Source organism: Phyllobates terribilis, unplaced genomic scaffold (assembly GCF_046119375.1).
Source record: "Phyllobates terribilis strain yellow unplaced genomic scaffold, ASM4611937v1 Scaffold_1__5_contigs__length_1240528914, whole genome shotgun sequence".
Lineage (NCBI taxonomy): Eukaryota > Metazoa > Chordata > Amphibia > Anura > Dendrobatidae > Phyllobates > Phyllobates terribilis.
Window position 1 is genome coordinate 908,490,129 of NW_027362761.1, and position 16,481 is coordinate 908,506,609.

Consider the following 16,481-nt stretch of genomic DNA (forward strand, 5'->3'; position numbering starts at 1 on the left):
CTGTTCAATGACCAGTTTGTGCTCCTTTAGAAGCTCCTTTCATCTGCTGCTCAGCCGCATCTGTCCTGTACAGGTCCGATATTCCAACAGTCTGTGTACAGGACCTTCCCTTTCTGACTGTTTGCTTTGCACCATCATGGTCGAACAAGGAAAGTCCCATAACAAAGAATGCATGGATCTTGCAGAGCAGCAGTTGAAACAAGCTCTTAAAGGAGCATGAGCTATGCATTGAATCAGCTGTCCAGCATAGTGTATAATTATATGGGTGTGAATAACACCCTAAAATAATACTGATTTTGTGTTTGGGACCTATTCTATATTGAAAGCGTATGAATCTTAGTCTGTTGATCTTTGGGCGTAAAGACTAAATCTGACAGAGGTTTCACTATGTCGTTTTGCTCTTTTGCGTAAATTGCATGAACCTTTTTCCAGAGGACTTAGATTGATAGGTTGTTTTATAATATAATAAATGAAAACATTTTGTACCTTGGAGAAAAGCCAAAATGTGACAAATGAATTGCCCACTGTCTTTTCTCCTGAGTTTTCTGTTATACGGTAGACAATTTCACATTTCGGTTAGTTGAGTGGTGGAGCTGAGGCCGTAGTTGTACAATGGCTTTGTGTTTCTGGCATCTATGTAATACTCCGCCACATAGGCTGGGTGCCCATTTCTGCTTTGTTTAATCATATAATCATGCGGTCATATAATCTTATTGTCCTGCTGGTTAAGCTCCACAGTACATTGCCTTGTGCTGAAGGTTTTGTCTTATTTAATACGCTGCGTATTAACTACTTGCTGTTACAATTAAAGCAACAAAGAAAATATGAGATTAATTGTGGAAAAAAACAATTTGTTTTTCCTGATTACCTTTCAGAATACAGGATGGATTTATTATATTTCGATGGTGGAAAATGTATAATCCAAAACAAAAACAACATGGTGAGTGTACTCCTTGATTTCCAATGATTAAATTACCCTTTATAAGTATTGTCACACCATACAAAGTCTGCCATCCTAGGGGAATGCCAGATTGCTTATATCTTAGGTGATGTCCGCTGTTGTTCAGGGATCCTTTTTTTTAAATTGTGTTTGAAGACTGAAAATTCTGCACTACATAAGGCTGTGTGCCCACGATGCATTTTTTAAGCGTTTCCGCAGCGGCAAAAACGCTGCAGAAACGCTTAAAAAATGCATGGTAGAAGGTCTGCCATGTTCCCCAATGATATTCCGCATGTGCTGTGCACATGCTGCGGAAATTTCCACTGCGGATTATCATTGCGGAAAAATAATTTTGCGGACACGCAGCATAATTGCCGCCATTGACTTGCATTGGAACGCATGGATTCCGCATCACTGCATCTGTACATGCGGAATTCAAGCTTTTCAATGTGCGGATGGTACCCGGGTGTGGAGGAGAGGAGACTCTCCTCCGGACTTGGGTACCATAGAAAACTGTAAAAAAAAGAATAAAATAAAAAATAAATATTATATTTACCTTCTGATGGCCCCCGGTCTCCTTGTCCTCCCTTGCCGGCAGCTCGCGGTGGACTGAAGGACCTGCGCTGACGTCATAGTCATGTGACGGCAGGTCGTTTAGTGTAGTGTACCGCAAGCTGCCGGCAAGCGAGGACGGAGCGAATAAAGACTGCGGGGGCCATCAGAAGGCAAGTATAGATTTAATTTTTTATTTTTTACCATTCTTTACAGTCACACTATATAAATCCATGCCGTTTGCATGAATTTATATAGAGTGACCAAGTTGACAAGCACTTTCCAAGTGATGCTAAAATCGCTTGGAAAGCGCTTGTCAACCCGCATGCGGAAATGCATGTGAAGAACGCTTCACTTCCGCTTGTCCCTGGCAGGAAAAACGAATGTACAATCCGCATGTACAATCCGCATGCGTTTTTTCTGCCAGGGAGATGCAGAAACGCTCAGGAAAAAATCCTGAGCATTTCTGCATTGTGGGCACATAGCTTGAGACAATGTTAGGGGTTAGAATTACGATTGAAATTCATTTTTGAGATTTTTATGAGAATTAGAAAATCAAAATGCTTTTTAAATTATTTTTAAGTTTTCAAAAGAAAATTTAAAAATTTTAGGAAAACTTTAAAAGGAAGGGGGAATTCTGGTGTAGCTAAAACTAGCATCTATCAGTTGGATCGGTGCTAATTGTTAGACAGGTGTGGGTCCCACCTTTGGGATTTATGTCCCCCATTCTGCCCTGACAGGGGTCTTGTGGTTGAATGGAGCATCCAAGTTATACATGCTCTCAGCCGCTCCATTCAGATCTATAGCGGCAACAGAAACCTAGCCACAACCCATGCTAGATTATCATAGTCTCACATCTAATTAGTGGACTGGCAGGGTTCTTGGTAGGCAGGCCGATTCATTCATCTCCTCCCAGGTATGGTCTTGCACTAATCCGTGTTGTTGTTTTTTTTTCAATATTTTTTTTCTCATTAAAATCTTTTCATTAGAGTTTTAACAATTTTTAAAGAATCCATGTTTATGTGGGGTTTCATTTTTTTTTCTTTTCTGCAACTCACTTTCAAACTTGAAAGTTCTAGGCGGTAATCGTATTTGTGACTTAGACTTTAAAACACATTTTACATATTACCAGTAGTGTTGAGCATTCCGATACTGAAATATCGGGTATCGGCCGATATTCGCGGTATCGGAATTCCGATACTTAATTCCGATACTTTTACAATATCGGATACCGGAATCGGAAGTTCCCATAATGCCTGCGCTCTGCAGTGTCTGTGAAGGATGACAAGTTGGATGGCAGCGCGATCCAGCCTGTCATCAGAATGCCATCCCAGCGGGGGAGAATTCTCCTGATTGTTTAAAAGCCGGCGGGCGGTATAAAGCCGCCGGCTTTTAAACAATCACACAGCCCCATACTGCTTCCCCGCAGCCTCCCACCCCGATCCTCCGCTCCCCTCGCCACCTCCCATCCCGATCGTAAGTTAGGACCGGGCGGGGAGCGCAGCTCCAAGGAGCGGGGAGTGAAGGACCCGGGCGGGGAAGCCGGCAGTGAAAAGACTTCACCGCCGGCTTTCCCGTTCTGTGCTGCGCTTTCCCGCCGGTTATTTCAAATGAACAGCTGAGGTATCAGCTGATGCCGATCAGCTGTTCATTTGAAGTCGCCGCGTTGCCCTCAGAGGGTTCATGTGAGTTCATGCTTGACTGCATGAACTCACATGAACTTTCCCACGGCCGCACAGGTCAGCCTCACCTCCCAGACCATCAGCCCGTCATGATTAGTGTGTGTGCGGGGTGTGTGTGCGCGATGTTTGTGCGGGTGTGCGCGGTGTCTGTGCGGGTGTGTGCGTGCAGGCAGACATAGGCCGATGTGACACTACTACTCCCATCGGCCTATGTCTGTCCCCCGTCCACTCCTGCCAGCAGGATCAGCTCGATGGGAGCAGTAGTACCCATCAGACTGATCCTGCTATTTAAATTGCCCTACTGTGTCCCCAATAAATGTTAGATACATGTCATTGGTGGCCAGTGGTTACCTACAATAAATTAGTTTATACATTACCTGTCCCCGCCGATCGCCACCTAAAATAAAGTAAAAAATAAAAAATTACACCTATACTCACCTAGACTCCTAATTCCCTGAAGCCATCGATCTCCTGTAATAAAATATAAAATAATAAACCACAACCTTATCCTTACCCCTCCGTAGCAGTCCACGAGTGTCCCACGAAGATCTCCAGTTCAGAGCAGCCACATAGAATGTGACCGCTCTGAACCGCTGCCGCCGCTAGAATGACGGGGCCGTAAGGGTTCACCGGAGTTCAGGCAGCGCTGCTCCGGTTAGCTCCTTTACGGCCCTGCTGTATCGTGAGAAATTCCCACGGTACAGCAGTGCCGTAAAGGAGGTCTCCGGAGCTGCGCTGCCTGAATTCACTCCGGTGACCTCAGTCAGTGGCTCCCGCTGCCGGGAGCGGACGTGTTCCCGGCAGCGTGAGCTTACAGCAGCCATGCACAGCTGTCACCATCTCCAGATGTGACAGCTGTGCATGGGAGATCAGCGCAGGAACGTGGACAGGTAACTATTATTTTTAGTAAACTAAGAATTAAATAAAATTGTGTGTTTTATTTCAAATAAATTATTTTTTTCTGGGTGTAGTGTGTTTTTTCTTTTTAACACTTTGTAGGTTAGTAATGGGGGTGTCTTATAGACGCCCATCATTACTAACCTGGGCTTCATGGCAGCTGGCGCTGACATGAACCCCACCACTATTACCCCCTGCCACCGCACCAGGGCAGCGTGGAAGAGCGAGGCTAAGTGCCAGAGTTTCTGGGGCGGCTGACGACTGGTGTTTCTAGCCTGGGAGGGGGCCAATATTCATGGCACCCTTCCTGGGCTATTAATATCAGTCCCCAGCTGTCTGCCTAGCCTTTGCTAGCTATTAAAATAGGGGGGACCCCACGTCATTTTTTTGGGGGGGGGTCCCCCATTTTAATAGCTAGTAAAGGCTAGGTATTCAGCTGGGGGCTGATATTAGTAGCCTGGGAAGCTCCGTGGGTTTTACCCCCTTCCCAGGCTTCAAACATCTGCCCCAGCCGTCTGCTTAACCTCCGCTAGAGACTAAAATTATGGGGGATCCCACGCCATTTTTTTTTTAAATAAATCCATTATTTTAACACTAAATGACATTTGAGGAGTTAATAAAGATGCAGTCCCTAAATTATTATTTATTTTTTAATTAATTTTTCCCAAAACTTTTGACGTGGGCTTCGCCATATTTTTGTATGCCAGCCAGGTACAGCATCCAGCTTCTATGAACGCGCCATTTTCCGGGGCGGCTGCGGACTGCAATTTTCAGCGGGGGGCAGAAAGCTTGGGCCTCCCTGCGCTGCAGATTCCATCCCCCAGCTGCCTAGTTGTACCTGGCTGGACACAAAAATAGGGAGAAGCTCCACGTTTTTTTTTTTTTTAATTATTTCATGAAATTCATGGAATAATTAAGAAAAAAAGGGCTTCCCTATATTGTTGTGTCCAACCAGGTACAAATAGGCAGCTGGTGGTTGGGGGCAGCCCGTTCCTGCCTGCTGTACCTGGCTGGACCCAAATATAGTGCAAAGCCCCACGTCAATTTTTTTTTAATTATTTCAGGAAATTCATGAAATAATTAAAAAAAAATTATGTGGGGCTTCGCCCTATATTTGTGTCCAGTCAGGTACAGCAGGCAGGAACGGGCTGCCCCCAACCACCAGCTGCCTATTTGTACCTAGCCGGACACAACAATATAGGGAAGCCCTTTTTTTTCTTAATTATTCCATGAATTTCATGAAATAATTAAAAAAAAAAATACGTGGGGCTTCGCCCTATTTTTGTGTCCAGCCAGGTACAACAAGGCAGCTGGGGGCTGGAATCCGCAGCGCAGGGAGGCCCAAGCTTTCTGGGCCCCACCCGCTGCAAATTGCAGTCCGCAGCCGCCCCGGAAAATGGCGCGTTCATAGAAGAGCCATCTTCTGGCGCTGTACCCAACTCATCCAGGGCCCTGGTGCGGTGGCTCACTGGGTAATAAAGGGGTTAAGGCCAGCTTGGCATTATCAGCTGGCCCTAAGCCCGAAATTCATGGGGTCACGCCAATATTAGACATGACCACCATGAATTTCTAGTAAAGTATTTAAAAATAACACAAACACCCAGAAAAAAGTCCTTTAATTGAAATAAAGACACAATTCTTTATTGTTCTAAATTAAACCATACTTACAGTCACGCCCATTCCAGCTGAAGCCAATGATCTCCTGCAATAAAAGTAAAATAATAAAGCAACCTCATCCTTACCTTTCCATGGTTCCCAGGACAGCTTCAGCTCTGCTACATCGAGATGACAGGCTGGACCGCAGCAGAACGCTGCCATCCAGCCTGTCATCCCGCAGACACTGAGAAGCGCAGGCATGCTTGCGCTCCTCAGTGTCTGGCTGTGACGGCATCCAGATGAGCCGAGGTCATGTCCAATGAACTCAGCTCACCTCATGCACGTCACTGACAGCGTGGGAAAATTCTCCTGCACTCAGCGCTTCAGCGTGAGAATTTTCCCACGCTGTCAGTGACGTGCATGAGGTGCGCCGAGCTCATTGGACATGACCTCACCTCATGCACGTCACTGACAGCGTGGGAAAATTCTCACGCTGAAGCGCTGAGTGCAGGAGAATTCTCCCACGCTGTCAGTGACGTACATGAGGTGAGCCGAGTTCATTGTCGGCTCATCTGGATGCCGTCACAGCCAGACACTGAGGAGTGGAAGTATGCCTGCGCTTCTCAGTGTCTGCGGGATGACAGGCTGGATGGCAGCGTTCTGCTGCGGTCCAGCCTGTCATCTCGATGTAGCAGAGCTGGAGCCGTCGTGGGAGCCATGGAAAGGTAAGGATGAGGTTGCTTTATTATTTTTCTTTTATTGCAGGAGATCGTTGGCTTCAGCTGGAATGGGCGTGACTGTAAGTATGGTTTAATTTAGAACAATAAAGAATTGTGTCTTTATTTCAATTAAAGGACTTTTTTCTGGGTGTTTGTGTTTTTTTTAAATACTTTACTAGAAATTCATGGTGGTCATGTCTAATATTGGCGTGACCCCATGAATTTCGGGCTTAGGGCCAGCTGATAATGCCAAGCTGGCCTTAACCCCTTTATTACCCAGTGAGCCACCGCACCAGGGCCCTGGATGAGTTGGGTACAGCGCCAGAAGATGGCGCTTCTATGAACGCGCCATTTTCCGGGGCGGCTGCGGACTGCAATTTGCAGCGGGTGGGGCCCAGAAAGCTTGGGCCTCCCTGCGCTGCAGATTCCAGCCCCCAGCTGCCTAGTTGTACCTGGCTGGACACAAAAATAGGGCGAAGCTCCACGTTTTTTTTTTTTAAATTCATGAAATTCATGGAATAATTAAGAAAAAACGGGCTTCCCTATATTGTTGTGTCCGGCTAGGTACAAATAGGCAGCTGGTGGTTGGGGGCAGCCCGTTCCTGCCTGCTGTACCTGACTGGACACAAATATAGGGCGAAGCCCCACATCAATTTTTCTTAATTATTTCATGAATTTCCTGAAATGATTTAAAAAAAATTGACGTGGGGCTTCGCACTATATTTGTGTCCAGCCAGGTACAGCAGGCAGGAACGGGCTGCCCCCAACCACCAGCTGCCTATTTGTACCTGGTTGGACACAACAATATAGGGAAGCCCTTTTTTTCTTAATTATTTCATGAATTTCATGAAATAATTAAAAAAAAAAAAATACGTGAAGCTTCTCCCTATTTTTGTGTCCAGCCAGGTACAACTAGGCAGCTGGGGGATGGAATCTGCAGCGCAGGGAGGCCCAAGCTTTCTGCCCCCCCCCCCCCCCCCCCGCTGAAAATTGCAGTCCACAGCCACCCCGGAAAATGGCGCGTTCATAGAAGCTGGATGCTGTACCTGGCTGGCATACAAAAATATGGCGAAGCCCACGTCAAAAGTTTTGGGAAAAATTAATTAAAAAATAAATAATAATTTAGGGACTGCATCTTTATTAACTCCTCAAATGTCATTTAGTGTTAAAATAAAGGATTTATTTTAAAAAAAATTGACGTGGGGCTTCGCCCTATATTTGTGTCCAGCCAGGTACAGCAGGCAGGAACAGGCTGCCCCCAACCACCAGCTGCCTATTTGTACCTGGCCGGACACAACAATATAGGGAAGCCCTTTTTTAAAAAAATTATTTCATGAAATAATTAAAAAAAAATTGACGTGGGGCTTCGCACTATATTTGTGTCCAGCCAGGTACAGCAGGCAGGAATGGGCTGCCCCCAACCACCAGCTGCCTATTTGTACCTGGTTGGACACAACAATATAGGGAAGCCCATTTTTTCTTAATTATTCCATGAATTTCATGAAATAATTTAAAAAAAAATGCGTGGGGCTTCGCCCTATTTTTGTGCCCAGCCAGATACAACTAGGCAGCTGGGGGCTGGAATCCGCAGCGCAGGGAGACCCAAGCTTTCTGGGCCACCCCCGCTGCAAATTGCAGTCCGCAGCCGCCCCAGAAAATGGCGCGTTCATAGAAGCGCCATCTTCTGGCGCTGTACCCAACTCATCCAGGGCCCTGGTGCGGTGGCTCACTGGGTAATAAAGGGGTTAAGGCCAGCTTGGCATTATCAGCTGACCCTAAGCCCGAAATTCATGGGGTCACGCCAATATTAGACATGACCACCATGAATTTCTAGTAAAGTATTTAAAAAAACACAACACCCAGAAAAAAGTCCTTTAATTGAAATAAACACACAATTCTTTATTGTTCTAAATTAAACCATACTTACCATCACGCCCATTCCAGCTGAAGCCAACGATCTCCTGCAATAAAAGTAAAATAATAAAGCAACATCATCCTTACCTTTCCATGGCTCCCACGACAGCTTCAGCTCTGCTACATCGAGATGACAGGCTGGACCGCAGCAGAACACTGCCATCCATCCTGTCATCCCGCAGACACTGAGAAGCGCAGGCATACTTCCACTCCTCAGTGTCTGGCTGTGACGGCATCCAGATGAGCCGAGGTCATGTCCAATGAACTCAGCTCACCTCATGTACGTCACTGACAGCGTCGGAAAATTCTCCTGCACTCAGCACTTCAGCGTGAGAATTTTCCCACGCTGTCAGTGACGTGCATGAGGTGAGCTGAGTTCATTGGACATGAACTCGGCTCATCTGGATGACGTCACAGAGAGACACTGAGGAGCGCAAGCATGCCTGCGCTTCTCAGTGTCTGCGGGATGACAGGCTGGATGGCAGCTTTCTGCTGCGGTCCAGCCTGTCATCTCGATGTAGCAGAGCTGAAGCTGTCCTGGGAACCATGGAAAGGTAAGGATGAGGTTGCTTTATTATTTTACTTTTATTGCAGGAGATCGTTGGCTTCAGCTGGAATGGGCGTGATGGTAAGTATGGTTTAATTTAGAACAATAAAGGATTGTGTCTTTATTTCAATTAAAGGACTTTATTCTGGGTGTTTGTGTTTTCTTTTAACTTTGACTATGGGGTTAGTAATGGGGGTGTCTTATAGACGCCTCTCCATTACTAACCTGGGCTTGATGTCAGCTGGCATTATAAGCTGACATCAACCCCAACCCTATTACCCCCTGCCACCGCACCAGGGCAGCGTGGAAGAGCGAGGCTAAGTGCCAGAATTGGCGCATCCTATGGATGCGCCATTTCTGGGGCGGCTGACGGCTGGTGTTTCTAGCCTGGGAGGGGGCCAATATTCATGGCACCCTTCCTGGGCTATTAATATCAGCCCCCAGCTGTCTGCCTAGCCTGTGCTAGCTATTAAATTAGGGGGGACCCCACGTTATTTTTTTTGGGGGGTTCCCCCATTTTAATAGCTAGTAAAGGCTAGGTATTCAGCTGGGGGCTGATATTAGTAGCCTGGGAAGCTCCGTGGGTATTACCCCCTTCCCAGGCTTCAAACATTTGCCCCAGCTGTCTGCTTAACCTCCGCTAGAGCCTAAAATTAAGGGGAACCCCACGCCAATTTTTTTTTAAATAAATCCTTTATTTTAACACTAAATGACAAGTACAGTAATCAACACTGTCACTGTACTTCATATATATGTGACTGACATGTTTCTATCTATCTAATCTATGTGTGATTCTCTATTCTTTCTGTTATAAATTGTTGGGTACAGATGCTGAATTGCCGGCCGGCTTTCTTAAAGAGACGGTGCACGAAAACACTAATATTTTTTTTAATAAATCCTTTACACTAAATGACAAGTACAGTAAGCAACACTGTCACTGTACTTCATATATATGTGACTGACATGTTTCTATCTATCTAATCTATGTGTGATTCTCTATTCTTTCTGTTATAAATTGTTGGGTACAGATGCTGAATTGCCGGCCGGCTTTCTTAAAGAGACGGTGCATGAAAACACTATTATTTTTTTAAATAAATCCTTTACACTAAATGACAAGTACAGTAAGCAACACTGTCACTGTACTTCTTATATATGTGGCTGACATGTTTCTATCTATCTAATCTATGTGTGAAGCTCTATTCTGTCTGTTGTAAATTGTCGGGTACCGCTGCTGAATTGCCGGCCGGCTTTTTTAAAGAGACGGTGCACGAAAACACTAATATTTTTTTTAATAAATCCTTTACACTAAATGACAAGTACAGTAAGCAACACTGTCACTGTACTTCATATATATGTGACTGACATGTTTCTATCTATCTAATCTATGTGTGAAGCTCTATTCTTTCTGTTGTAAATTGTCGGGTACCGGTGTATGCCGCTGATGAATTGCCGGCTTTTCATGTCATTCTACATTATTCTTAGTTGTTTTACATCATGTAGAATTAACCTACAAGGAAAGAAAGGGTTTATTTTCATTCCGATATTTGTGTCCCATTGACTTGCATTGGTTTCCGGTATCGGAATCGGCGATATCCGATACTTTTTGGGTATCGGCCCGATCCAATCCGATACGATATTTCCTGATATCGGAAGGTATCGCTCAACACTAATTACCAGTGAATTCTATCATGTGTGAGTGCTTGAACTCTGAGCTTGATACTTTACATTTATGCTGAATTTGTAGAGAGATTTTCTTAAGATCAATCTTCAGGAGTGTACAGGTGTCCATCCCCAGCCTCCTGGCTTCCTGCTTGCTGGGGTCAGTGCATTCCTGGTGATGGACATTTCAGAGTAGGGATGAGCTGCTGGTCCGAACTGCATGAGCTCCAATGCTGCTAGCAGAGGCTGCTTTGACTGCAGCAGCAGAAGAGTGCAGGAGCGCTGGAGCTGGCTGGATCCAGTGATGTGGTCCGTTTCAGATCTATTGAAAAGAGCTTGTACTTGTATGCACTGAACTCCTTTTCTAGGAGACCACCGCTGAGAACAAATTAAAGCTGCACTATGAAACACTATAATATGTAAACAATGAATATATGAAATTAGAACTGCATTGCTGCTGTAGAAAACATGCTAAAAAATGAAGGTACTTAGTGCACAAATTGGCAAATTTGTGTGAGCCCAACAGCCAGCGATAAGGCGTACTCCTTTGTTGGGACCCAAAACCTAATATGATGCCTCTCCTTGGCTTGATCCTACCTGCCCATGTAATTGTAGGCTTTTAGCCCAGTAGAGGCATCATGTTAGGTTTAAGCTCACAACAAAGGGGTGGCTGTTGGGCTTACGCGAACTGGCCAATTTATACGCTACGTACCTTCTTTTTTTATCATGTTTTCTACAGCAATAATGCAGTTCCAATTTCATATATTCACTGTTTACATGTTATAGTGTTTCAGAGTGCAGGTATAATTTGTTAGTTAGATAGAATGTCCCTCTTAGCTTTCACCTGTTCACACTTGTCTTTGTCTGTTTGGAAGTGCCGGTCAGTTTTTTTTTTTTTTATATTTGTTGACCACCGCTGATAGACTACAAAGGTAGCTGGTAACCTAGGCAACAAGCCGTAATCAATAAAGTTAAAATCCCTACTTTGTTGAGAATGAGAGGATTTTTATTAACTTTTAATGCATGGTACAATCACCTGGCAATTTTAGCCATTTATTATGTGGAGAAAACCCCTTTTAATGTTTATTTAGCATTTTTTTATTTTGCTTCTATGCAATATCTTCAAGAACATAATGAACAAAAAATTGGCTACTTATTCTAAGTGCACCAGTCGGGAGTGCAGGCTGCTAACCTCACAGCCTTGTCTAGAGTGGATACAATTGTATCGAATTTCAGAAGTATTAGGGTTTTCAGTGTCTGTATTCAAACAAGAATGTTTTGATTCACTGGCAAAGATCGTGAAAGAAAATTAAAGTACAAACTATATAAGAAAGTTGACGAAGTTTTCATTATACTGTGTTAAAGGATAACAACCTATATAGGGGCAATTCCAAAAAATCAGAACATCCAAAGATCGAAGCAAAATGGCCCAAATAGAAATAAGAACCTTTATTAGTTACACAGTGTAACAAACGTATTAAATTCATGGAGGGAGTGTAAGCGAATATATAAGAAGATTTGTTGGACCTCTTCATAAAAGATCATGTGAGATCTTTTTTCTTACTATTAGTGGGGGTCCTGGCAGTCCTACCTCCATCAATCAAAAAGTTATCACCTATACCGAGGATAGGTGATAACTGTGTTGGGAATAAAGCCTTTAATCGGCACATATGGTAGTTTGGATTTGGAAACAGTATGCCTGTCATATATGGTGCTATGACTTATGCTATGCGATTATAAGCTCATTAATACAGGGGGCTTAACATGAATTTCCGTGTGTCAGCTCATAAATGTCTGTCAGACTCCAGGCATTTTGTTTTATTTTATTAAATGCTAAAGATTGCAAGTTAAATGCAACCTGCCTGATTTGTCTTACATAATTTAGGATTAGTCTCTTAATGAGGCCCAGTGGCTACCCAAGAGATTTAATTCATAGAGAAAAAATGCAATCATCTTCTTGTTAGTGATATCTTGACAGTGTCCCTTGTGGACCACGGTCCGCTTTAATTTTCTATGTATAATTGATCAGAGTCTCTTAGAGGAGATTCTTCTAATTAATAGCCTAACTTTCTGCTTTTCTCCTTCATTAAGTGTTTTACTTTCCTGTTTTATTGTATTGTGTGAACCGGCATTTACAATTATACATAAATAATGATATTATCCACTTTTCAAATTATATCTTCTACCATGGTCAGAAACAAAACCGTTTTTCAAAAGCAGGAACAAAACTATTAACAGCAGCATGTAAGGAGTTAAAGAGGACCTGTCGGCACGATGTTGTAATGTAAACACATGACTGTAATACTGATTAAATTGATACCTTTGGTGAAGAAATTCACTTTGTTCTTTAATCACCATTTTAAGTTTGCTCCTAAATAGATTTCGGTGCACAGGGGCCAGACTGTATACCGGGTCTTTTCCTCTCGGTCTGTGATTCCCCTGCCCCTCCGCCTGCCTCCGTCTGTGAATGACCTGCCTCCTCTGGTTGAAATATCAGCAGTAACCTGTCATTCACAGACTGGAGGAGTTCTGTCTTCAGTGAAGGAGCAAATTACAGCTTCTGCCAATATAAATCTATGGAGGGGGAGAAGCTGGAGGGAGAAGTAGGCAAAGCGCAAGAAGAGAAACTACTGAGGCTCCTAGTGGCTACAGATACCAAAGGGCAAAACTGCTTAAACGAATCTAGACTACAAGTCATTTAAGGTCCAGAAATAGTGGTGTTCCTCATGAAAATACATGACCACTTTGCAAAGTCAGCTGAGGGTGCATTTTTAAAGGAGAACTTTTACCAGATTTCACATTACAAATTGCTTACATTATTAACTTAGATCTGATGAGACTGATGTGTGTCCGTGTCCCTCCTGATGCAGAGATCTCACACTGCTCGGTACAGACTGTATCTATATTGGGATTATACAGCTATTCCTACATGAATTTTCAAAATACCTGCACCATCTATATTCGGTCTAAGGGTACTTTCCCAATGTATTTTCTGCAGGCCTCTGGCATTTCAGAGAAAAATATACCTGCCGACAATCGTGCTTGGGCAGCATGAATTACTTGACGGGTGCTCTTTAATTCTCACAATTTTGAGCAGCAGAAGCTCTAAATCTGGAGCTTCACCTTTAGTCACAGTGGATGGTCTAGCAATCTTGTGCTTAAGGCTATGTGCCCATGCTGCGGAAATGAAGCAGAAATTTTCTGCTTAATTTCGGCATGTCCTCTCCCGGATAAACGCATGCGGAATTCCGCACGCGTTTATCGTGCGTTTATCGCGCCTTTTCCACATGCGGAATTGCCTTGCGTTTTTTATTACATTGCAAAGGCAATTCCGCTTGCGGAAACGCAAAATTAATTGACATGCTGCAGATTTTTCCCCCCATCATAAACGCAGCGGAAAAATCCGCAGCATGGGCATTAAACTTGCGGAATCCCCTTGGGGACCATGGGGGGCGGATTATCTAGCGTTTCACAAGCGTTTACGCTGCGTAAATTCCGTAGCATATACGCTTGAAAAACGCTACGTGGGCACATACCCTTATTCTTGTTTATGTCATACTGTATTCCTACCTACAAGTAGTAAGTAAAGCAAATATTATTAAATGTCATTTTCCCAATCTTTCTAATTCTAAAATGTTCTTCTGCCTTTCTTCACAATACAGGGAATTGGTTGTATAGTTCTCCAATCTAATAGCGATATTGGAATGAATTATGTATATACACTATATCAGTTAGAGAGGAAAGTATTCAGTGTTTTCTTCAGTTCTAGAATCCTGATTCAGGAGTGGGCAATTAATTTTCCTGTGTTGCCACATGATAGACTGTGACTGCTGTGGAGACCCGAGCCAATACACTAAAATTAATTCTTCTCAATATTAATATTAATATATTAATTCTAATTATTATTTTATATTAAGATTAATTGTATCACTTAATGTTGAGCAGAATTAGATATGCTGACACCCCCCTATATACCGTATGAGCCCACACACAGCCACCCATATACCGTATGAACCTTTACACAGCCTTCTATTTACAGTATGAGCCCCCAATATACAGTATGATCTCCCACTTAGGCTTCTCTATATACAGTGTGAGCCTTCACATAGCCTCCTATATACAGTGTGAGCCCCCACATAGCTGTCTAAATACAGTATGAGCCCCCACATGTCCTCCTGTATACAGTGTGAGGCCCCAAATAGCCCCCTATATGCAGTGTGAGCCCTCACACTGCCCACTATATACAGCATAAGCCCCCACATAGCCTCCTATATACAGTATAAGCCCCCACATAGACTCCTATATACAGTGTGAGCCCCCACATAGCTTCATATATACAGCATGAGCCACCACTTATCCTCTTATATACAGGATGAGCCCCCACATAGCCTCCCATATACAACATAAGCCTCCCCCCAATAGCCCATTATGTACATTATGATCTCCCACATATCGTATGAACCCCCTTGGGCCAATATTTTAAGCCCTTCGGCTGTCTCAGTCTGTGGGCCGGCCTGGAACAGCCAAAGGGCCAGATGTGGCTCGCGGGCCGCTCTTTACCCAGCTCTGTTCTAAATCACCAGAAAATGGAAACTTTGGCTGAGTATAGAAAAAGAACCAAAAACTAAGGGTGAATCTTTATTTCTTTATCCCTCATAGTCCCTTTTTTAGATGACCATAAAACAGCTACATTTTAGAATCTTTATTATGGCTGCAAGTCCCAGTCTAGAGCTGGCTTAAGTGGACTTTTGTTTTTTTCCCTTTTAGCCTCTAGAATTTTTCCATCTCATCTGAAAGTTTCCCAATCATAACAAGATCCATCACTATGTGCATATGGAATTATATTGAGAATATATTGTAATTGTTTATTGTTGCATGATATGAAATTATTGTTAGTGCATATTGGGATTACATGATGATTACTGACTTTCCTTTTAATTTCCTAACCAATTCACTGGAGTAATTTCATGAATTATCATGCATACGGACTGCTTTCCTTCTAGATAAGATGATGGACAAATCTCACATTCTAACGTAGCATAGCCTCACCGTTTATTACCACTGACTTTCTTATATGTTGTTATAGTAATTTATAGGGGTTGCCTGTGAAATCTTCCGGGTTGCTTGGCACATAACAGAGCGATACCTCCGGGCACTTACCTGGATCTAGCGCATGCTGCTCCATGGTCTGCGTTTACACCAAGAAGTTGTCATCGTTCCAAGCGGATTCGATTTGGGATTGGCCACCGTGGTTAGAGGACTTCCACAGTGCATCATCTGTGATGTCTCTAATGACACAGTGAGGAAGTCAACTGACCTCTGCAGCCAATCACAGACCACAGTGGTCCTGCTACTGCTGAACGGAGACGTCTCCTTGTGTTAACCAAGACTACAGAGCAGCCTGCATTGGATCCAGGTAAGTGCTGGGAGGTGAGTATCAATTTGTTGGTTATTTTTAAACCTACCAATACACCTGGAAAATTTTTTATTTTGCCCAGAAAACCTCTTTAAACCGGACCTGTCAACTTACTCTGCTCTATGTAAGGGCTGCATATTGTAGCAGCTACTATATACACTGCTCAAAAAAATAAAGGGAACACTTAAACAACAGAATATAACTCCAAGTCAGTAACACTTCTGTGAAATCTACCTGTCCAGTTATGAAGCAACACTGATTGTGAATCAATTTCTCCTGCTGTTGTGCAAATGGAACAGACAACTGGTAGAAATGATAGGCAATTAGCAAGATACCCCCTATAAAGGAGCGGTTCTGCAGGTGGTGACCACAGACCATTTCTGTGTTCTCATCCTTTTTGGCTGTTGTTCTGGTCACTTTTTCATTTTGCCATTGTGCTCACCCCTAGAGGTACAGTAGCATGAGGCGGTGTCTACAGTACAACCCACAGAAGTTGCGCAAGTAGTTCAGTTCATCCAGGATGGCACATCAGTGCGAGCTGTGGCAAGAAGGGTAGCTG

At 43.7% G+C, this 16,481-nt stretch overlaps 1 protein-coding gene across 12 annotated transcripts in view; it reads left to right on the plus strand.

Moving 5' to 3' along the window:
* The window catches only part of BLTP1 (bridge-like lipid transfer protein family member 1), a 303,862-nt gene that overhangs the window by 21,616 nt on the left and 265,765 nt on the right, over positions 1 to 16,481 (plus strand). For all 12 annotated transcript variants that reach the window (XM_073641272.1, XM_073641320.1, XM_073641292.1 and 9 more), the window contains exon 5: positions 876 to 940. In XM_073641272.1, the coding sequence (XP_073497373.1) occupies positions 876 to 940 (65 nt within the window). The remainder of the gene's footprint in view (positions 1 to 875; positions 941 to 16,481) is intronic.